The 23,515-nt window shown below is 38.2% G+C and overlaps 1 protein-coding gene across 4 annotated transcripts in view; it reads left to right on the plus strand.

Moving 5' to 3' along the window:
• The window catches only part of STAMBPL1 (STAM binding protein like 1), a 58,091-nt gene that overhangs the window by 25,543 nt on the left and 9,033 nt on the right, over window positions 1-23,515 (plus strand). Inside the window, exons 3-11 of one of the 4 annotated variants that reach the window (XM_065521120.2) lie at window positions 2,025-2,242; window positions 5,589-5,664; window positions 8,117-8,212; window positions 10,594-10,951; window positions 12,031-12,155; window positions 14,119-14,256; window positions 18,691-18,803; window positions 19,747-19,846; window positions 22,379-22,563. In XM_065521120.2, coding sequence (XP_065377192.1) covers window positions 2,025-2,242; window positions 5,589-5,664; window positions 8,117-8,212; window positions 10,594-10,951; window positions 12,031-12,155; window positions 14,119-14,256; window positions 18,691-18,803; window positions 19,747-19,846; window positions 22,379-22,435 — 1,281 coding nt within the window. In that variant the 3' untranslated portion in view covers window positions 22,436-22,563. Of the gene's footprint in view, window positions 1-2,024; window positions 2,243-5,588; window positions 5,665-8,116; window positions 8,213-10,593; window positions 10,952-12,030; window positions 12,156-14,118; window positions 14,257-18,690; window positions 18,804-19,746; window positions 19,847-20,577; window positions 20,898-22,378; window positions 22,564-23,515 lie in introns of those variants that run through there. The other 3 variants (XM_005565896.4, XM_065521122.1, XM_065521121.2) reach the window with 3 other exon arrangements.

The following is a 23,515-nucleotide window of genomic DNA, read 5'->3' on the forward strand; positions in this document are numbered from 1 at the left end:
ACCCCAAGGAGTTCATAAGGGATCAGACACATTTGTACAGAAATAATTGTAACTCAGTGTGGACTATATAGTAGTAAAATATGAACACATTACTTTTATACATATGAGAGGCTGGAACCCCCTTTAGAAGACATTCTGATTTTCATAGATTTTTTTCTCTAGTCATTTTCTGATATCATTGAAGCAATTATCTGTGGTCAAATGACAATATTTTCTTTTAGTGCTGTTGAGTTCTATAGGTGAGTGTGGTTAGGGAAAAGCGGATGGATTGCTGTAGGATTTGAGACATCTCAACTGGAAAAGACCATATACTGAAGCCTGAGGCTCAAAGTTCAGAACTCCAATTTCTGTCTTTGATGTGGTGAAGCCATATAATAAAACGTACAAGAGAAATGGTATGGTTCTTACTTAATGAAGCCTTGAGAAACAAGTTCGTGGGTCTCTGGTTACGTGTTAAACCTTTAGGACCAAGAATCATTTCAGATCTCTAGGGTTCTATTGGCTATACATTTACCACCAAAGTAGGCCAGATGGCATTGGAAGAACTCTAGATATCTAATTCACTATGCCCTGCCCCTGAAGGTTGGCTCAGTAATTCACGGCCAGACTAAAAGTATGCTTACCTTGACTTCTTTCATAGCTTTCGGCAGACCTGAATTAAGTGCTCCACCCCCACAGTAGTCAGACTTGCAACCTACCCTTAACTGACCAAGGAGGCCTTGAGAGGCTAAATTTGCTCTAGGCTCACTCTGTTCTGGGAGCATCCAGCAATGGTAGAAGTGGTTGGTCTAAAGCCTTGCTTCTCAAACTGTGCATGCATAAGTACCTCTGGAAAGACGGATTAAAACATTGGTTCTCCAGCCTACCTCCAGAGGTCCTGAGATCCTGACTATAGGTCTGAGGTGAGACCTGTTAGGAATTTGCATTTGTAAGAAACTCCCAGTTGATACTGATGCTGCTATTACATGGACCATGCTTTGAAATATGCTGATCTAAAGCAGGGGTCAGCAAACTATGGTCTAAGGGCCAAACCACCTGCTTGTTTTTATAAATAAAAATTGGGGGGACACAGCCAGGGTCATTTTTTTCCATATTGTTTATGGTGACTTTCATGCTGAGAGCTGAATTCAAGTTGCAATGGAAACCATATGGCTAGCAGAGCCTAAGACACTTGCTATCTGGCACTTAACAGAGAAAATTTCCTTTCTGAAGCACTGACTTTTTATTGAATAATCATTCTGAATTGTGTATGTTCTGTGCTTTACCAAAAGTGTATAGATGCTGTTTTTATTAATAAAATCCAAATTACTATCACTGACATTTCTTAGTAACACATCATTATTTTCTTGGTTAAGGACTAACTTAACAGTGTAATTACTATTATACGGAAGTCTGAGACTCTTTTTATGTTTTAAAAAAATGGGAGGGGCATCCTTATGCTTGAAAAGGCTTCTCCAGGACTTATTTGTGTTTTTTGGTTTTGGTTTTTTTTTTTTTTTTTTTAACTCAACGAAGATGCAGAGAGGCCCTGAAAACTTCTTACTAAACAACACTTATTCTGGAATAGAACTAAATCTTTACAGTAACTTGAATCCAAGTTACCTCCTTGGAGACCCTTCAGAGTAGACTGACATGAACCCTACAATGGCAGGAATTCATCTTATGACCTGCTTCACATGATCCCAGATAGAAGCATGCACAGGGATATGAGGGGCAATGATATTTTACCTAACATGACCTGAAACATTTGCATACCCTGGAACTTCCAGATAATTGTACCCTGAAACCTAAAGTGAGATCCCACTGCAATAAAACTGTATGTTTACCCCGGAGGTTTGTCTTTTTGTTGTATAAACCATGTTTACGCAAAAATGCTTTACTTTGATCACATCATTAACTTATGAAAAGATTTCCTTAGATGATAGTGTTAGGTTCCTCATAAAGAAAATACATCCGTAATATTAGTCATATCCTTTTCTTACTATAATCAGCAATTAATCAGAGATTTAAATTTTGCTTTACAGAAAAAGTTAGCTGCTATGCCTGACCATACAGATGTTTCCCTAAGCCCAGAAGAGCGAGTCCGTGCCCTAAGCAAACTTGGTTGTAATATCACCATCAGTGAAGACATCACTCCACGACGTTACTTTAGGTCTGGAGTAGAGATGGAGAGGATGGCGTCTGTGTATTTGGAAGAAGGAAATTTGGAAAATGCCTTTGTTCTTTATAATAAATTTATAACGTAAGTTTTTTAAAGGCCTCTGAAGTGAGAAAATTGGAAAAATATTTACATAGTTATTTTGATGTGGCAGTTTGGGTATCAGTAATGTTTTCATGTTCAGACCAATTGCACAGTCTCTAGGAGCTTTAAATGTTCAGGTTTTTAAATTACCAACTAATGTACTCACAGGCATCCCAACACCATCTCTGATGCTTAGGGTCAGGGAAGGCAGGAGGCTCCAAGGCCAGCACAATAATCTATTTAATACATGCTTCACTCTTCATAAATGTAATTTATTTTTTCATGCGATTTTCCCCAACAGAAACTGAAGCTTTATGAGAGCAGGAACTACAGTGTAGCTCCACTTAAAGCACCTAGAACATGTCATCAACATTAAAAAAGTTTGATTTGGTGGTTTGAGTCTGGGGGACAAGTTGGGAGACACAGGAAAGATCTGATTCAGGTTCAGGGATAGGTTCAGGAAACTCATTCAAGTTTCATATAGCATTTATTATTTCTTTTTTAAAAACATTTTATTTGGCTATGAAGAGCACTATGTACAAAAGAGCTGTCAAAATGTTGAATAAAAGTGGCTACATCAAAACAGCCATATCAAACTATCAAATTTCCTATTAGACAGATATTTGCTAGTGGCATATCCTAGTTGAAGAGTTAACAGAAGTGGGACTTGGACTTGCCTTACTATAAATCTGGTAACTTACTAGTTGAAAGGATGTCCTGTTATCAATAATTATATCTTCTAAGCTGAACCTTCTATTTTTTTATTTTAATTGAAAGTCACATGTCGATTACTTTTGCTAGCTTATTATTAATTTGATTTAAATTGACAAAAATTATATATATATTGTGGGTGTGCAACATGTTTTGATACATATATGCTTATATTGTAGAATGACCAAGTCAAGCCAATTAACATATTTATTACCCCACAGACCTTTTACTGAGACAGGGCCTCCCTGTTGCACAGGCTGAGTGCAGCGGCACAATCATAGCTCACTGCAGCCTCGACCTCCCAGGCTCAAGTGATCCTCCCACCTCAGCCTCCCAAGTAGCTGGGAGTACAGGCATGTGTCACCATGCTCGTCTAATCTTTTATTTTTGTAGAGACGGGATCTTACTATGTTGCCCAGGCTGATCTCCAGCTCCTGGATACAAGTGATCCTCCTGCTTTGGCCTCCCAAAGTCCTGGGATTATAGGCATGAGCTACTGTGCCAGACCCAAGCTGCATAATTATGCAATACATTGTTATTAACTATAATCATCATATACACTGGACCTCCTGAACTTATTCCTCCTGTCTAACTGAAGTTTTGTATCCTTTGACCAACATCTCACCCCTTATCCTCACCCACTGGAACTCTAATAGCCACCTTACTACTGTCTGCCCTGCTATAAATTCAACTGTTTTAGATTCCTTCTACATTATAAGTGAGATCATGCAGTGTTTGTGTTTCTGTGCCTGGCTTATTTCACATATAATTTCACTAGCTTAGTCAGGGGCTTAGCCTGAGAACATTTAAGTTGAAAGATACAATATTTTAAAAATTGCCTTCCATGGCTCAGCGCGGTGGCTCAAGCCTGTAATCCTAGCACTTTGGGAGGCCGAGATGGGCGGATCACAAGGTCAGGAGATCGAAACCATCCTGGCTAACATGGTGAAACCCCGTCTATACTAAAAAATACGAAAAATTAACTGGGTGAGGTGGCGAGTGCCGGTAGTCCCAGCTACTCGGGAGGCTGAGGCAGGAGAATGGCGTGAACCCGGGAGGCGGAGCTTGCAGTGAGCCGAGATTGCGCCACTGCACTCCAGCCTGGGTGACAGAGCGAGACTCCGTCTCAGGAAAAAAAAATTGCCTTCCATGATTCTACCAAGGGCAAAATTAAAGGTGATTTACATGGTATACAAATTGAGATCTGCATTTTATCCAAGTTACTGAACTTGAAAATTTAGAGAATGGTTGGCAGTATTTACCCTACCTGGGAAAACCACTTGTTTTTAGAAAGTTAAGTAATAAATATGAAATTGGAAGTTATTCTCCACCATTGATAGTCAAGCTTTTCCAATAAATTTTGTTTCTGAATAAGTTACCAATTAATAATTAATAATATTAATTGGTAATAATAATATCAATTAATAATATTTCTTTTTCACCTTCTGCTCTGATCTTGCATATGCTCCTATGTAATTGTGAGCCTGGTGAAAGGGAAAAGGCCCCTATATCTCAGAATTATTGTGTAATCAAAATATTTGAATTCTCTTGTGTGATAATTTGTAATTCACTCATTCTTCCTGGGCCTTAGTTCATCATCTACGAATGAAAGATTTATGGGAGAAAATCTCTGAGGTCCCCTCTGCTCTAAATGTCTTTGAATTTATTCTATTTATAAAGGCTTAGATAGCTAACAACTTTTAAAGCTTCTTTAAGCCTTAATTTTCTCATTTAAAATGGGAATTACTCTAACATTTCTGTCTAACCTATAGCCTGTCGTCAGAGGAAATTAAATGATGAGTATATGTGTGTATTATTTGGTTCACAGAATCAGTAAGTATAAGGCATATTATTTGATCAGAAACAGCATTTACAGCTCGTTATGATTTTTCAAGGAAGGGTTATTCATTCATTTTGCAAATATTTATTGAGCACTTATTATGAGCTGGATTCTATTCTTCAGGCTGAGGATACATCGGTGCATAAAAAAGAGAATTCCCTGCCCTTGTGGTAGCAGTTTCTTCACTTTACCTGGAAGCGATGCACTGGGTTTCCTGTAGGAATTTCCTTTCACTGCTGCTGTCTCTTGTTCCTCAAATGGTGATGAAAAATAATGAATTCCTAATTAGCACCTCCTAATTCACTAGGGATTCTGGTTGTCACTTTTCTTAGTTACAAGTTTTCAGTTAAGAGTTTTTTGATACACACACGATGGCGCTGCTGGTTCATCAGTGGTCATTTGAGTTTTTTTCAAGAGTGAGAAGGAATTTACATCACTCTTTCCATGCTCTGATATTTTTATGTGATTCTCTGTGTTGCCAGCAGTACACAAAAGTAAGATGGTGCTCTTTTGGGGTTAAGCATGCAGTACCTGAGAAAGATCAAACGACTTGATCTGTTTAGAGAGTACCCTGACCTTAACCTTGTTAGCTCTGGTGCTTAGTTTGTTGAGTTTAACCGTTAATACCAAAATAATACTCATGCCAGACTTTAGTGAAAAGGCAGATAGAAAGACTGTAGGTAAATAAGTTATTAAACATGTGATTTTTGAAAAAAGATGCTCATTCCCTTATTAGAAACCATGATTGAGCTTTTGCTGTTACATAATGCTAAGAACATGTTTTCTCTTTCTTAGCTTGTTTGTAGAAAAGCTTCCTAACCATCGAGATTACCAGCAATGTGCAGTACCTGAAAAGCAGGATATTATGAAGGTATTGTGGGTTTGCTTATCCACTGTGGAATCAAATGCTCTATAAGTATCCATTATTGATTCATTCTTCCCCTTCCTCCGCTTTCTCTTTCTCTTGAGAGTTTGAGCACGAGAAATTCATTCCATTAACCATGATGTTTCGATTTTTTTCTTAGACGTTTAATGATCATCATTGAGCCAGTGTGGTTTGTCTAATTGATGCTGGGGGAAAAGAAAGAAAGAAAAACGTTACCTAATGGTGTGAAGAAGGAATTATTTTACAATAATCTCTCCCGGAGATTAAGAGAATGTTGTGTATTTCTCCAAACTTTTTTCAGACATTTTGGATGCTTTTGATTATTTTATACAGCCCTGAACTCAATAACTGTTTGAAAATTAGTGTTAGTTATTAAGGCAACCACAAAGTTCTAGCTATTTACATCTTATAGAACTGTAACTATAGATTATAAAGTATTGTGGGGGAAGCAGGAGGTGGAAGGCTAAAATACTATCAAGGAAAAAGAGTGTTGCAATTTATCATCATTTTTTAAGTGATTTGTTTATCACCAATAATTGCTATATCTATAATTTTGGTTATGTCTAGCTGTGAATATATTCTTTTAAATAAACATTTACAATATTTCCCATTTATTTGTCTTTAATAGCTTGTGTTGGTCTTATATGAAGGAAGATAAAATCATGTACACAAAGCCAATTGTAGCATGCAATTTTAAATAACTTTTGAAAAACACTTTACCAAATAATGAAATAAAGGCTTTCCTATGAGTCTTTTCAGACCTGAGGATGCATAAGCAAAATGCAGATTTTGTCAGATGGTCATCTACATTATTTATTTATTTGTTTGTTTGTTTTTTTTGAGTCAGAGTCTTGCTCTGTCACCTAGGCTGGAGTGAAGTGGCGCAATCTCAGCTCACAGCAACGTCCGCCTCCCGGGTTCAAGCAATTCTCCTGCCTCAGCCTACTGAGTGGTTGGGATTACAGGCACCTGCCACCATGCCCAGCTAATTTTTTTTTTTTTTTTTTAAACAGAGTCTCACTCTGTCACCCAGGCTGGAGTGCAGTGGTGTGATCTCGGCTCACTGCAAGCACCACCTCCCAGGTTCACGCCATTCTCCTGCCTCAGCCTCCCCAGCAGCTGGGACTACAGTTGCACGCCACCATGCCTGGCTAATTTTTTTGTATTTTTAGTACAGACGGGGTTTCACCATGTTAGCCAGGATAGTCTCGAACTTCTGACCTAGTGATCCGCCCGCCTCGGCCTCCCAAAGTGCTGGGATTACAGGCGTGAGCCACCGCGCCCAGCCTGATTTTTGTATTTTTAATAGAGATGGAGTTTCACCATGTTGGCTAGGCTGGTCTCGAACTCCTTACCTCAGGTGATCTGCCTGCCTCTGCCTCCTGAAGTGTTAGGATTACAGGCATGAGCCACCACGCCCAGTCAACTTTTTAAATGTCTACAGTCACTTACCTGAAGTATCATTTATTATCATGTCTTTGTGTAGCACTCCCCCTCAATTCTCTTGTTCATTCAACCTCAGAGAGTTCTGTTTGGAAACTAAAGGTGCCAGGCTGTCAAGGTGACTTTCAATTTAGGGTTATGCTTATTATTATTATTTTTTTTGTAGGAGAAAAATTCTGCAAAACCATATACATTTCTCTTGTTTATGCTTATTGAATAGATATATGAATAAATACATAAATGAATGACAAAGGATTAAGAGAATCGAAATTTGGTGAAAGAGCTAGAGAGTCAGGAGACTTGAGTTCCAGTCCTAAATGGGCTGCTGGCTGGTTGCATGATACCGAACAGGAATTTCAATCTCTTCAGGCCTTTGCTCTCTCACCTCTAAAAAGGAAGAGGTAGTTGGCCTTTATAAGAATTCCCAGATATTCTTGCCATTAAGAATCTCTGAGGAAGCTGTTTGAGATCCAGATTCCCAGACCGCTTCTCTAGGTGTTAATTCAGTAGATCTGGATTAGGCTTGGGAATCTGTATTTTTATAAAAAGTGCCCCAGCTATTCTTTTTACAGTCTAGCATGTGTAGAAATCCCTATCCACCATATATTCTCTCACATCCCTTCTAATTCGGATGCTACATGATTTATGTACTGTAGAACGAATGATTGATCTCAAACTCACTGTCTAAAAATGGGGTACCACAAAGGTAGCCATGAAGTTCTAGCTATTTACTTTTTATAGCATTGGGCTATAACGAAATGCTTATCTAATCAGTGGGGCCAATAAAGTTCTTACAAAAGGGATAATAGTGTTTCTTTTCTGCTGGAAAGTTATATTTTGGACCCATAAAAAAGAGTTACTTTACTGCCATCATCTTTGGTTACTCATGACTTTATTTGCAACACACCTACCAGCTGTTTTTCTTTCTCACCTGAGGATCTGAAAAAGTGTATTGAAAATCCCACTAATCAATATGTATATATATTTTTAAAAGAAACTGAAGGAAATTGCATTCCCAAGGACAGATGAATTGAAAAACGACCTTTTAAAGAAATATAACGTAGAATACCAAGAATATTTGCAAAGCAAAGTAAGTTCATTTGGTACACTTATTTCATGACTATTTTATGTACAAGTGGTTTTTGAATTTCATTTTTATGTGATGAGTTTTTGAAATGTTCTGTGCATTTAAATTAAAAATTAAAGATGCAGTGATGTGAAACCAATACAAAATTTATGCTGATATCCAGGTTAAGCAGTTGCACCAACAATGTGGTATTTCTATTTCCCTACAACATCTAACAAAGCAATGTGTTAGAAAAGAGATTTCCTACAGCGATTTAAGTAGAACTTTTTGATCGACTCTTGCCAATATAACCTTGAGCCAGATGGCTGCTCTTTTGCCAGAAGAACAGCCAGTAGGAGGTAGGGAGAACAGAATATGGTTTTTGATGTGCCTAATGATGTAGGCCTTAGAAATGTGAATTTGATTCTTAGAATGTTATAGTCAGGATTGCATTGAGATGGAATAACAGCTAACCATGTGGTTGAAATGTAATTGTATCACCCAAAAGTGGTGGCTTCTGGGTTGTTATTAATAAACAGTGACCATTATGATAATGTCTGAGAGGCAGAAAGGCATTGGAAGAAGAAATTGGCCAGTCAGTGTATCGGATACTCGCATTCAACATAGCATTATTATAAAGCTATTTTGCTTTTTTGTTTGTGTTTTATTTGCTTTGGAAGTTACCACCTTCACTGACTCCCACTTCAGTTCAATCTCATCAGCTCTGAGAATGCTCATTGAGCTTTTTGACTTTCTATGGGCAAAGGTGGAAGGCTAGTTTCAGTGGTAAGTTTTAACGAAGTGGTAGAGGGAATGTTGAAATTGGAAATGTCCCTGAAGTGTGTATATTAATAATGTGACTTGAAATATGAAAGACAGAAATGATCTTGGAGGGTAAGACAAAGCAACAGCAAGGCAGACGAAAGCCCAGTTCAAGTCTCCCTTCCACAGTCGGCAATGTGTATGATCTTCCTCTTCATGATCTTCCTGGGAGGAACAGGCTCTGCAACTGTTGCATGTTCTGCCTTTGATACCAGTCACTTCATAGCCTACGGTAGTGTCCCATGTAGAAATCTCTGTGGGGTTAGAATAGCAGGACTGAGCCTAGGAGAGATGAACAGCGATGCCTGTGAGCCCTCGCTTCAGCCAGCATTAGCATCATTTGGAAGACTGTTAGACATGCAGAATTTCCGGCCCCATCCCAGACCTTCTGAATCAAGATTTGCAACTGCAATTAGCCCCAGGGTGATTTGTATGCACCTGAATGTGCAGCTATCAGCTGTGTCCCCTATGCTACCGCCATCTTACGGTAGCTCCCAAATCTAGCTTCTATCAAAATCACTTGAAAGGCTCATTAATACTTCATATTATCTGACCTAATAAGCCTGAATATTTTGTTAGGACTGGAGAGCTTGGGACTCCTCATTTTTAGCAAAACTCTTCGTTAGTGGTGACAGAGAAGGTTGGAACACATTTTAATAACCTTTTTTTTTTTTTTTTTTTGAGATGGAGTCTCGCTCTGTCCCCCTGGCTGGAGTGCAGTGGCGCCATCTCGGCTCACTGCAAGCTCCATCTCCCGGGATCATGCCATTCTCCTGCCTCAGCCTCCTGAGTAGCTGGGACTACAGGCGCCTGCCACCGCGCCCAGCTAATTTTTTGTATTTTTAGTAGAGACGGGGTTTCACCGTGGTCTCCATCTCCTGACCTTGTGATCCGCCCGCCTCGGCCTCCCAAAGTGCTGGAATTACAAGCGTGAGCCACCACACCTGGCCTTAATAACCATTCTTTTTAGTGATTCCTTCTTATCCATAAATTTCCAGCAGAGTATGAGTTCTAGAGTCAAATGCAAAAGGTTCTAGGGCAGCACTGTTCAATAGAACTCCCTGTGATGATGGAAATGTTCTGTTTGACACTTTCCAATATGGTACCCACTAGCCACATGTGGCTACTGGGTACTTAAATGTGACTAGTGTGCCTGAGATGCTGAATTTCTAATTTTGTTTAATTTTAATCAAGTTCAAATAATCACACGTGGCCAGTGGTCACTATATTGAAAGTGCAGTAGGGGTGAGGTATTTTGTTTCATATGGTCTTGTCGGTCTGACTGAGCAAACAACCTTAACGTTGATTTTCCAGTATTTACAAGCATAAGGGAATGGAGGGATCCTGATTGTCATGGCCTGTCTCTGGTAAAATATCAGTGGATTTAGAACTGCTGCATTAATCAGATCAAGGGGCTTTTGCCCTGATGTTATGTATTTCTCTCACTGTTCCCTGAGTGTCCCTGTGGGTATATCACAGTATCTAGCCTTTTCTCTGTCTGCTTGAAGACTGAAAATGTCTAATTCCAGTTCAATGTTTTTCCTTGGACACTAACCTTCTCTTCTGGCTGCCACACTTTATAGAACAAATATAAAGCTGAAATTCTCAAAAAACTGGAGCATCAGAGATTGATAGAGGCAGAAAGGAAGCGGATTGCTCAGATGCGCCAGCAGCAGCTAGAATCGGAGCAGTTTCTGTTTTTCGAAGATCAACTCAAGAAGCAAGAGTTAGCCCGAGGTCAGATGCGAAGTCAGCAAACCTCGGGGCTGTCGGAGCAGATTGATGGGAGCGCTTTGTCCTGCTTTTCCACACACCAGAACAATTCCTTGCTGAATGTATTTGCAGATCAACCTAATAAAAGTGATGCAACCAATTATGCTAGCCACTCTCCTCCTGTAAACAGGGCCTTAACGCCAGCTGCTACTCTAAGTGCTGTTCAGAGTAAGTGATGAAATGCACCCCCGTGAGACACTGAGGCTCATCGGATGGAACCATATTTCTATAGCATCTGGGAGGGTCCTCCTCATTTCATTACTAATTGTAGTAGGACCCCTGCATAATATGGTATGCATGACAGAACTAACCTTTCAATACTCTCTGGCTTTTACTATATATAACCTTAAAATTCAGGAAATATGATGCCCCCGATAGAGCAGAGACTCTGTCATAAATGGGAAGTATTTTGTCATTGAACAGAGATTTTAAATGAGAAGAATTTCAAGTCCTTTTGTCTTCTATGTATTTTAACTAAGAAATACATACATCTTAAATACATCCATCTTTCTGGAGAGAAAAGGTGCTGAGAAAATTGTTTATCCAGACCTTTGCTCAGCAATAAATGTTTATACTCGGTATGCTTAGCATCATCCTTGGACTGAGAGAATCTCATACACATAGATAATTAACCTCCAAATGGCCTGTGTGTTTCTGCAAGAATTAGTGCTGCTCCGTACTGCCAGATCGGTGCTGGCAGGTTTCCAAAATACAGAATTCTTCTTCACAGACACTGTCAGATGGAATTTGTGTTCCCATTTATTTGAAATGAGTGATAATAGGCGACCATTCTTAAAGTTACTTTACTGCTAATTGTTTACCAAAATGTTGTGCTTTGACTTGCTGATCACCAACTTTCATAAAGATATAAGTAACATGGTAAACACAATATTTATCATATGTCTTATGGGGTATGAGATGCATTCTATGCAGCCTATGCATTTAACCCTATATTTACTTCATGCCAAAAGATAAAATAACATGTAAGTAGTTGACCCAAGGTACAAACATGTAAAAGTGCTGGTACCTCCTCACTTTGCTTATAAAATAATTTATATACATAATTTAATTTTACTTCTAGTTAATGTTTACTTCTAAGAGTTTTAAAATAAAATATAGAAAGTGGAACACCTGATACTTTTATTTTTGAAATTTATGTCCAACTGCGACTGCTTGCCAATAGCAATTTTGAAAGATGGGACATACAGTTTGTTTTTTTAGCCTTTTCTCCCTTTTTTGTTTCTTAGATTTAGTGGTTGAAGGACTGCGATGTGCAGTTTTGCCAAAAGATCTTTGCCACAAATTTCTGCAGCTGGCAGAATCTAATACAGTGAGAGGAATAGAAACCTGTGGAATACTCTGTGGAAAACTGGTATGATCCTTATATTTATATATATGTATCTGCATAGGATACTTTTAATAGTACTAGATTTCTTCCGATAAGTGGAACAGAATAACAGCATGCTAAGAGTTATAAGTATTATGAAATTAACATTACGCAAATTAACTTTATAAAACTACTGTCATTATTAATGGAATGATCCTTCTAGAAAATAGATTGTAAAATTTCAGAGACTCTATAAAAACTTGTCCTAAAGATCAACCTATAAATCAAATCTTTGATTAGAAAAATGGTATGAAATATAGGTCTTCAGATTTCCAAATCTATCTGGTTGCCAAATCAAATTTTCATTGCAATTGTTAGCTTCACATACATTCATATAATTAACTTAATCTGTGGCATGTATTATCTTGCTGTCCTTTTTGAGAAACACATGGAATAAAACTAGGATTTTGTTGTTTCCTTTAGTTTAAGGCAGTAGTTTCAACAAAAGCCTATAGGCACAGGACATATTTAATTATGGAAGATATCATAAGTATGTAATGAAAGACAATGTCATAATAGAAGGAGATGAAAGAAAGGAGATGCATTCAATTTCCTATCTACAACAAAGATAAATAATGTTTCTTTGGGCGTGTCCTTTCATAGTCTGTTTTGAGTGCTAGTTTATATATCTGGGTCCAGGTATATTTTCAGTCCTCAAAATTTAGCTTAGGAACCTCTGCTTTATTGAATAATACTACATTGTATTCAATACACAATCTCCTCCTGCATTCCAGTATTCTGTCATCTCTTTCCCTCCAAGATAGAGGAAGCCATTGGTGGCAAGCACAGGAGAATGGGCATCTACAGTCACCTCTGTTGCACTTAAGGAGACAGTGTGCTATTGAAACATCCACCCGCACATCCTGTGTTGTATTCAGATTGATTTATTGATTCATTTGTGATTCATTCACTCCGTTGTCAGACAAACATTTACCGAATATCTAAATGTGCCAGGCAGTGTGCTGGGTATTAGCAGTGGGTGTCCAGCAACAGCCTGACTCACGATACTTATGATGCTGTGAAGACCCAGACAGATGACTAATGATAAGTGGGGCTGAGGGCTGTCTGTGCAAGTGCAGGGAATCATGGGAGTGTGTAACTGGTAAATCTAACCTTGAGGTTGGATGGAGGGAAGAGTTGAAATCAGGGCGAAGGAGCAGTGCATAGTGTGCAGGAAAGCCCTAAGGCTAGAGAGAGGATGGTCCTCTGGACAGAGAAAGGCCAGCCTGCCTGGGGGAAGACAGCCTCTCACTGCACAAACATCTCTTCCTTCAGGATCCCATGGCACTTCACAACCCTCTTCCTCTCAACTCTTACCTTTTGCCTAAGAGGAATAATTTGTTTTTTCCTTTCTCTTTATCTGATTGCAAATCCAAAACATTATCTTAATTACAGAAGATCCTAGTGAGTCCTCGCAACATTCGAAGAATGTCGTAAATCTTGAAGTGACATTCAATATAATTAGTAATATAAAAACAAAACCATCAACCTTCACAACCCTAAGAAATGCCTTTTGGTAACACCACAAAATTATTTAACTAGTATCTCCCCCTCCAAACAAATCTGTCCTTGTTTTGTTCAGTTTTTCCATTACAGCTATATCAAGACATCATTTATTAACTAAACTTCCACAGAAGCCTGGCATGCAAATTCCTATTTATGTTATGTTTTCTATTGTGAAAGTGGGTTTCAAGCTACAAACAACTGAGTCTCAAACTTTTGGCAAAGAATCCATTTTTACTGTTGGGACTTGTTTTTGAATTGGGAACGGTTGTGTGTCTCGGTACAGGGAGGGATAATGTAAGTGGTCCCTGTACCTAGACACACACCCCTATTGGCGGACTCTTTAGTCTTAAACATTGCACTTCCTGTTCCGTTGTTTTTTGTGTGTGTGTGTGTGTGTGTGTGTGTCAGATGCATGTCATTCTTTCTGCTACTTGTTTTTTAGACACATAATGAATTTACTATTACTCATGTAATTGTGCCAAAGCAGTCTGCGGGACCAGACTATTGTGACGTGGAGAATGTAGAGGAATTATTCAATGTGCAGGATCAACACGATCTCCTCACTCTAGGATGGATTCATGTACGTTTGACCTTTTGGGTTTCAGTTTATTTTTGTGTGGCATGCTATTTTCCTCCTTGAAAAAGTTTAGCTTCATTTAAATAGCTTCTTCTTTTTAAATTTTTCAAATGTAATAAAGGTCATCATTTAAGTAGTGGTTCTCAAGCAAAAAGAAAAGAATAACAGATATTTAAAAAAATAAAGTTCACCATATTATGGCATGTTTTTCAGTGTTAGATTGTGTCTAAATCTGTCAAATCTGGATTTGGAGAACGTGTATCTTTTGCTTTTTCGTATTATCTAAAGTTAAAAGAAGTAGGAAGAAAGAGAGTAACATTTGGAAATCAGGTGATTTGTTTTAGATGATTTTACATAGCCTAGTGAAGGCTTAGCCAAATTGTTAACTGATTTGGCTACACAACTATTGATGTGGGTCTAAATTAGATTATTTTAAGAAAATATCTGAAAATGTTTCTTTTAAACGTGTTTGTATATATCAGCTACACTCCCTGACACCCCTCAGATAGGCAAACGATGTATGCATTACTGTATAAACAGCCACAGAGTAAGGCAAGAGGATAGGGCCCAAAACATTGAATTCCAACATCCACCAGGCCATCATAGGAGCAAGTCAAATGGACATGAGGTTAAATCTTGGCTGTGCTAAGAATTTACTGTAGGGGCATTGGCAAGTTATTAAGCAATCTGAGCATCAGTTTTATCATCCATAAAATGGAGATCATAATACTTGACTTCACAGGATATTTCATATTAAATGAGATACTATTGGTGAATTTCACAGCACATTTTTTGAGGGACTCAGAAAATTGTACCTGTTATAATTGGTGATAATAATCTATCCTTTCTAGCCATAGTGCAATCCAGCTGAGGGAAATTTTTTCCATTCAGTCTCACATAAGCTGGATCTGGGATAACGTCTTGGTGTGTTTTTGCTGCTATAACAAAATGCCTGATATAGGGTGATTTAAAAAGAACAGAAATTTGTTTTGTCTGGTCCTAGAGGCTGGGAAGTCCAAGATCAAGGCACCAGCATTGGTGTCTAGTGAGGGCTGCTCTCAGCTTCCACAAGAAGCCTTCACTAGACACCAATGGCACCTTGTTGCTGTGTCCTCACAGGGTGGAAGGCAGAAGGGCAAGAGAGCACTCCCTTCAACCTTAAGCCCTTTCACAAGGGTCTTAATACCATTCATTAGAGTGGAGCCTTTGTGATTACTCACCTCCCAAAGACCACACTTCTTAATACTGTTGCATTGAGGATTAAGTTTCATCATGAATAGTGGTGAAGACCCCACCATTCAAACCATAGCAGGCTGGGATAAGCCATCCCTCTAAGATGGGATACTGGCCAAGAAAATTTCCAGGACACATTCTGGGGACCTCCAAGTGCCCTTGAGGAATGATACATGATCATTTTTACTTGCTTTATAGAGAAGCACTGGGGAGGGGCAGCATCCACGCACACACACACACACACTTCCTAAGCATTTGGTATTATGCAGTTCTGGAGGGTACAGGAGACTTTAGTCCCAACTCCACCTGTAAATTATTATGTTCTATCAGTCAGGACTTCTTGCCTAGTTTCCAGATTCCCTCATTGGCTGAGTGAGGCTCATGAATGCCTTCTCTCCTCACTGGATTTCTGTGAACAGGAAACAAGATACCAGGTGTGAAAACTCTTTGAAAAGTATAAACTGCCTCTCAAATGCAAGAAATTATTTATAATGAAGAGTTTGTAAAACTCTACATATGTGTATTTGCTTTACTTAACAGTAAGTAATATGCATTACAGTTTGCCTGGAAATTGCTATATTATTTAGCTTAACATGATTTCTGTAAAAAGAATGCCTTATTTAGCTTAACATGATTTCTGTAACAAGAATGCATTTTAAAGCAAAACAAATTCTAGCAAGAATGACAGTCCATTAAATTATGCATTTACATTGACAAGTCAATGTTAGCTTAGCTAACAAAACATTTTCCAAATTAGAAACAAAAATTTTCCCCTTATGAGGTACTGTGAACATAATGCATGCAATTATGAAAGTGAGTTGTTTAATAAGTTTAGCATAATTCTTGAATTCTAGGACTTTTTGTTAAACTCATTTCACCATATCAAATTATTGTGGTTGGATGAAAATACAAAAATGTTACATTTCTAAACCTCAGTGATTGTAATGACTTTTTATGATGTTTTTTATCAAGTGTAATAATAGCAACAAATTCCAGAGCTGGCTTTTTTCAAATACAAATTAGTCATCGGGAAAAAAGGTCTGAAATATAATCAGACAGACATGTATTTGAATTTGGACTTTTTGGTTTAACTAGCTTTATGAGCATCCACAAGTTACTCACTTTCTTGCTTACCTCAGTTTCCTCACCTGCAAAATGGAGATAATAATAGCACTTGTTGCTGTGAGAATTCAATGATATGACTCATGGAAAGTGATTAGTTCACATTATACAGTTGCAATAAATGGCATCTGCTGCCATTGTTATCATTGTCATCATCATTTTCATTTCCGTAGAGTGAGGGAATGGGAGCCTCATTCTCCCATGGGAAAACTGTTCTCATTGGAATAGACATAATTCCTTTTGGCAGAAATGAAGGACTCAGGTCATGTGGTGTGCATTCCGTGTGGAAATAAATTGACAAGCAGAGTGATTTGTCTGTATGATAACCTGCTTGCCGCCTCCACAGCACTATAGTTTCTTTGAACAATTTTTAATTTCTCACAAAGACATAGAAGCCTCTATTTTACAAAGAGAAGGTGTTCCTTGTAAGATAACAGGCTGTCAGATACTCCCACTCGTACCCCCTACTGAAGATTTGCATTTTAAAAGTTAGGATAATTTCCATTCCTTTGTCGATCTAAGTTTTTATAGGCCAAGTGTTATTTTTTCCTTGCAGAACATGTAGCTTTCTGTAAATAATCATCTGATTTTGCCTTCATTCTATTAAAGCAGAAAAAAACTTTTTCTTGCTTTTTTTTTTTTTTTTTCCAAGACAGAGTCTTGCTCTGTTGTCCAGGCTGGAGTGCAGTAGAGTGATCACAGCTCACTGTAGCCTCAACCTCCCTGGCTCAAGTGCTCCTCTCACCTCAGCCCCCTCAAGTAGTTGAGACTACAGGCACATGCCACCATGTCTAGCTAATTAAAACAACTTTTTGGTTTTTTTTGGTAGAGATGGAGTCTACCTATAGTGTCCAGGCTGGTCTTGAACCCTTGGGCTCAACTGATCCTCTCACCTTGGCCACTCAAAGTGGGGATTACAGGCATGAGCCACTATGCCTGGCCTAAAAATTGTTTTAAAATCTTACATTTCTTTAATAGAATATAGTTTTGCGTAAAGACATTTAGCTACTACTATGGATCTGTGCCTTTTAGTTAATAAAGACATTAGAATAACAACAGCAATAACAACAGCCAATGACTTTTATTTCTATGTGCTAAGCACTGTTCCAAGAATTTTAATGGACTGTCATATTTCATCTTCATAACAATCCCATGCAGAAAATATTATTCCAATTTTACAGATGATGAAATGGGCAAGAGAAGGCTAAGTAATCTTCACAGTGTCATATGGCTAGCGAGTAATGGAGTCAGGACCTAGACAGTGGTGCCAAGAATCTTTGTTTCATGATTAAAATAGTCACATTCTTTTTTTCAAGAGTAATTAGGGTTTAATATGAATTTTTAAAATAACTAGATGTGCATTTATTTTTTATATTCAAATATGAACCTCTGATTGACCATGCATAAACACATTTGCATGTAGCCAGAAACTTGGCAGATTTCTTTTAATTTATAATCCCCCTTTTTTCCTCCCTATATATTTAGTTGCTATGCAAGATTAGTCCCAAATACCTTTAACAACTTGGAGTCTCCCATTCTCCCATTTATAGGAAATGGCAATCCACAAAACGATACACAGCAACATGTGGTCTATTTAGTGAAAACTTCCTTTTAATGTTCCTAATGTTGTATATACATATCTTGTGTCCAGGGTTTCCAATCACAGCTCTGCTCCTTACCAGCTGTGTGACCACAGGCGCATTATGTAACCTCCCTTAGTTTTGGGATCCTTGTATGTAAAATTCAGATAATAAAATAAGTATCTCATAAATGAGTTGTGATAATTATATGAGAATCTATTTAAAGCCCCTAGCAAATTAATTTCCAGCTCGCTCTTTCCCCAAAAGAAGAAAGGACACCAACACTTCTAGGAGCCTCTTCTCAAAGTCATAGTTATTCCAAAATAGCAAATAATAGGAATGCATAAAGGGAAGGATTATGTCAGCAAAACCTTTTTAAAAATCCCTTATTTGATTGATGGTTAAAAATAATTTTTTATAAAACAGAATTTTCTATTAAAATAAGCTGTGGCCTTGCCTAAGACAGCTATCCTAGTAAGATTGTCTTCTTTTGTGTTTATAGACGCATCCCACTCAAACTGCATTCTTATCCAGCGTTGATCTTCACACTCACTGTTCCTATCAACTCATGTTACCAGAGGCCATTGCCATTGTTTGCTCACCAAAGCATAAAGAGTAAGTGTGACTCTTCAGGGGAGCCCAAAGAAGGCTTTGTCTAGGGCTGCTGGGTTCCTGTGTGTCCAGACACCAGGTTGTGGTACTTGGATTGACAAGCACACAACACCCTTGGGAAAAAGAGATGGGTGGCAGTCAGCTGCCATCGACCTGTAGCTCTGCAGTTTAAGGTCCATTCTGTGGCAGAATTACTGATTTTCTTTCTTCAGTTAGCGTGACTTTGAAGTGAATAACATTTAAGAAGGATGCTATCCCAGTTAGCCTTTTTAGGACTCATTTCTACTGTATTATGTTCTACCATAAGAAATGTTCTAGCCTTAGCTGAGAAAAAACCTTTCTAGCTTTGGGGACACTGATTATTGTAGAGTAGTTATGAGCATGGGAATCAAACAAACATATGGAAATCATGGCTTCACCCCTCAAGTGTTGTGTTAGGCAGGATACTTGACCACTGTAGGCCTCTGCCTCTTCATCCCTCATACCTGCCCATCAGGGATGGATGTAAAGATGAAATTAGATAATAGCCTATGTTCAGTGCTTAGCATAGTGCCTGGTACCACAGCAGGCACTCAATACCTATTTGCTATTGCTATAATCTGTATTAACATTATTAGAAGAATTCGAAATATCTGCCACTTGTAATTTCCTCTCGTGGGACTCTCTGGTGGGGCCTTGGCCTTTCCTGTGAGGTCACACACAATAGCTTATTTGCCTTGTCCCCTTAACGATCCTGCAGGCTCCTAGCAGCAGCATTGCCTCCTCCTGGGTTTCTCTCCTCTGGGCCAGTCATTGGTTAAAAAAAAAAAAAAATCCCTATGGAATTCCTAGTTTGTGAGTTCTCAATCCCATTTGAGGAATATGTATGTGTGTGCTGTTCAAATAAAGCATCTGGAATGCCCAAATGATCGTTAATTTTTCTACCTGTTTTCACTCTGAAATTTAGCACTGGCATCTTCAGGCTCACCAATGCTGGCATGCTTGAGGTTTCTGCTTGTAAAAAAAAGGGCTTTCATCCACACACCAAGGAGCCCAGGCTGTTCAGTGTGAGTACATCATATTAGTTATTTTTCCAGGTATTTCTTATTCACTGCCCCCGCAACCTGTTTTTAAATAAATAGTAGCAGTCTAATATAAGATAAAATACTGTACTGCTTAGTTTGGAGTTTTATCTCAGAAAATTAATCTATCGGCATACTTAATTTCTGATTTATTCTCAAAATAATTGTATTTACGAGGAAACATCAATATTTCTATAGCAGAATTAATGGTGCACAAAGTTACCTTTCCACTTATATATATGTATGATATTTAAAAGTTTTCTTCAGAGTCCAAATAAGTAAACAATTATCATAGAAAATGGCATTTAAAATGTTGCATGAATTCTTTCTGCTTGATATGGCCAAATTAGTTTTTTCATAGCAATTGTATGAAAACTACGATCATACTTCTTGATTACTTTTGCATAGTCCAAAAGAAACATTTGACTACGCCTTTTTTTTCCCCTAATTTTTTGGCGGTTCTGTGGCTGTAACATCAGAGAACATTATATTGAAATTAGCATTTACTTAAAATGAAAATTATTTGGCAACCCCTGTAAATATTTTTGTTTTTGTTGAAATTAATAAATGTGATTGTATTTGTTCTGATTGGAAATATTTTAAAAATCAGGAACAATTTAAAATTAGGAAATCTGTACTCCCTCCCTAAAGAAAATCATATGGTAAACATTATGCTAAAATCAAACATATAGTAAAACCAATTTTTTCTTTCCTAGATATGCAAACATGTGTTGGTAAAAGACATAAAAATAATTGTGTTGGATCTGAGGTGATATGTTCTGAATGTAAGCACCATCAACATCAGACACCTACTCACGGACATGTGGTTGCCGGATTTTCTTAAGATGTTTCCAGAAATGACTGATATTTTATATTTATACATTTTAGATCAGAAAGCTTGATATTTATTGCTGTTGCACATTTTGAAGTTTTCTTTTTGGGTTGCTCTGTGTCAAGAGAGGTTACATGGTGTTAAATCGGTACCTAATAATGTGCCCAAATACTATGACCAGATAATAAATTGTGCTGCAAACAACATGTCTGGTATTTATAGAGGTCTCTGCATACACTTTTAGAGCTTTAGATGATTTACTGTATTTTTTATTCATGTAAAATGTAATTCCAAATAAGAAATTCTGAGTGTATGTAGTCCCCAAAGCAGACCATCTGTTTCTGAAACCTTCCCCTGAGGTAGGTGAGCAGCTTCCGTGTGTAGATGAAATATGGCTGCCATTTATAAAGCTCGTTCTATGTTTTCAGTGTCATGAAATCCCAGGCTCAGAGAGAGATCTCTGCAGTGAATCATTGTGTAAGATACAAGAACAACAGGCTTCTACTCAGGGGATCAGGTGTCAGAGGGCCTGAGATAGCAGACAATTCATTAACTTGATTTAGAAGACTAAAAGTAGAGAAACTTGAGAGAGGAATTTTTAAAAAAGGGCTCAGATAAAAGTACAAAGCCTGTTACTGTGAACATGGACAGAGGTGATAGGAAGAAGAAATGAGACATAAGAAATAACTGGTAATTCTTAGTCGAAAAGATTGAATCAGAAAATAGTTTGGAAAGTTTTGTCATTAAAGGTATCTCTATATAAATTAGTCCCCAGAGAAAGAGAATCAAATAAGTTTGAAACTGAATAGGGTGACATAAATGTAATGTTTTAGTAAGGTGTGAAATGGCATTTGTGGCTATTACCTAGATAGTACAAGCATTTACCTGGATAAAAAGAGACAGATTAAATAGAAGGAATGAGAAACTTGGGTACTCTGTTAGCAAGCTGAATTGGTGGGAAAAACCTGAGGATGGAAACAATGTGGAGAAATTTTAGCTGCAGATACACAGAGGGCAGAATGGAAGTGATATTGTTGAGTTCTTTGAGAATAGGTCCTTCAGGACACTGAAGACTAGTTTTGCAGGTGACATCTTTATCTTGGAAGACATTGCTCCCAGGCATGTTGGGAAATCCTGGGCTGACAACCCTTTCCTTGATCAAGAAACTTGTGATCACTTCTTAATCTCCCTTCTCATCCTTTAGGGCCTTACCTTACTCTAGTCCAGCTTTCTTCTTTTTTCTTTTCAGCGCTTGAGTTTCCTTCTCCAGCCACCTCTTCCTGGATCTCCATGACTTTTCAACAGGGCCAAACTGACTATGTAACCTTCTGTCTTCCCACTGTCTTCTGTGCCAGCCTCAGCTATCCCTTCCTTTGCTTTCCTCATGACATTGTATCTGAGTTGCCTAAACGACTCATGTTTCCATGTACTAGCTTCCACTGCTTAGTTCAATGATTTCCACATTCCAAAGAGTGGTATTTCCTGTACACTGTGCTTGGATGGGTTAACATCTGATATGGTTTGGCTATGTCCCAACCCAAATCTCATCTTAAATCGTAGTAGGAGGGACCTGGTGGGAGGTAATTGAATCATTGGGGTGGTTACTTCCATGCTGTTCTCATGATAGTGAGAGAGTTCTCAGGATATCTGATGGTTTCATAAGGGGCTTTTTCCCTTTTGCTCAGCACTTCTTCCTGCCATTATGTGAAGAAGGACGTGTTTTGCTTCCCTTTCTGCAATGATGGCAAGTTTCTTGAGGCCTCCCCAGCAATGCAGAACTGTGAGTCAATTAAACCTCTTTCCTTTAGAAAGTACTCAGCCTTGGTCAGTTCTTTATAGTAGCATGAGAATGGACTAATACAACATCCCTCCCTGCTTGTCTAGTCCTCAATTCTGGTACCATGTCACCTGAATTCTGTTCCTGTTCTCATTTATACAGAATCACCTACTATGGGCAGGTGAATGGCTTGTTTCTGTTTCATGGCATCTTCTAGCTATGGAGAGCTTAGGTCTCAGACTTCAGAAGTAGAACTTGACTTACCTTGTGCATGTACACTTTAGTCTATGGCCACCACTAGTTAAGAGCAGATTAACTCTGCAAGGCTAGCTCCATAGACACCTCACTTTTTCCTGAGTGGTGCTGTCCTCAGTGTCTTAACACTTAAACACACCATGATATTCTGATATACTTGATCAAAGGAAAATATTATATACTTTATTCAAGTAAAAATAATTGTTGGGACAATGGATAGTTGAGAAATGAGTGAGATCCTCTGTATAGAATTAAAAATTATAGTAATACACTAAGAGGATATAAAATGAGAGTTGTCTGATGAAAAAGCTGGGGACATTGAATGGTGCCTAAAGATAGAAAGGACTCAGTTGAGAGCCAAGAACATTTAGCATCTTAGATTTCCAGAAAGATTAGAAAGAGAAGCTATGAGTATGCAAAACCATTATGTCCCTTCTGAATAGCAAGTTAGAAGAGAACCCATTTTTCACTAAGAAAGTATATTGCATTTCATAAATAAGGGAGACATTCTTGGCACTTTTTTTGTAGTTTTTTTGTAGGTTTTTTTTTTTTTTAAGTACAAACCAAATTAACCAGGATCTCACAGAGTGGGACTGTTGGAGGCGGCAAACCAGGGACCTGACTTTGGCTGCCAGAATGAGGCCCTGGGGCTGTGTCTGAAAGAAGAACCAACAGAAATGTGACCACATCACTAAGTAGTGAACTGGTCACGAGGCAGGTACCATGTTAACCAACCTGGAGATGCCAGTACACACACATGTGCATGAGCACCAGTGTTCATTGGATAAGC

This window comes from Macaca fascicularis, chromosome 9, assembly GCF_037993035.2.
Source record: "Macaca fascicularis isolate 582-1 chromosome 9, T2T-MFA8v1.1".
NCBI lineage: Eukaryota > Metazoa > Chordata > Mammalia > Primates > Cercopithecidae > Macaca > Macaca fascicularis.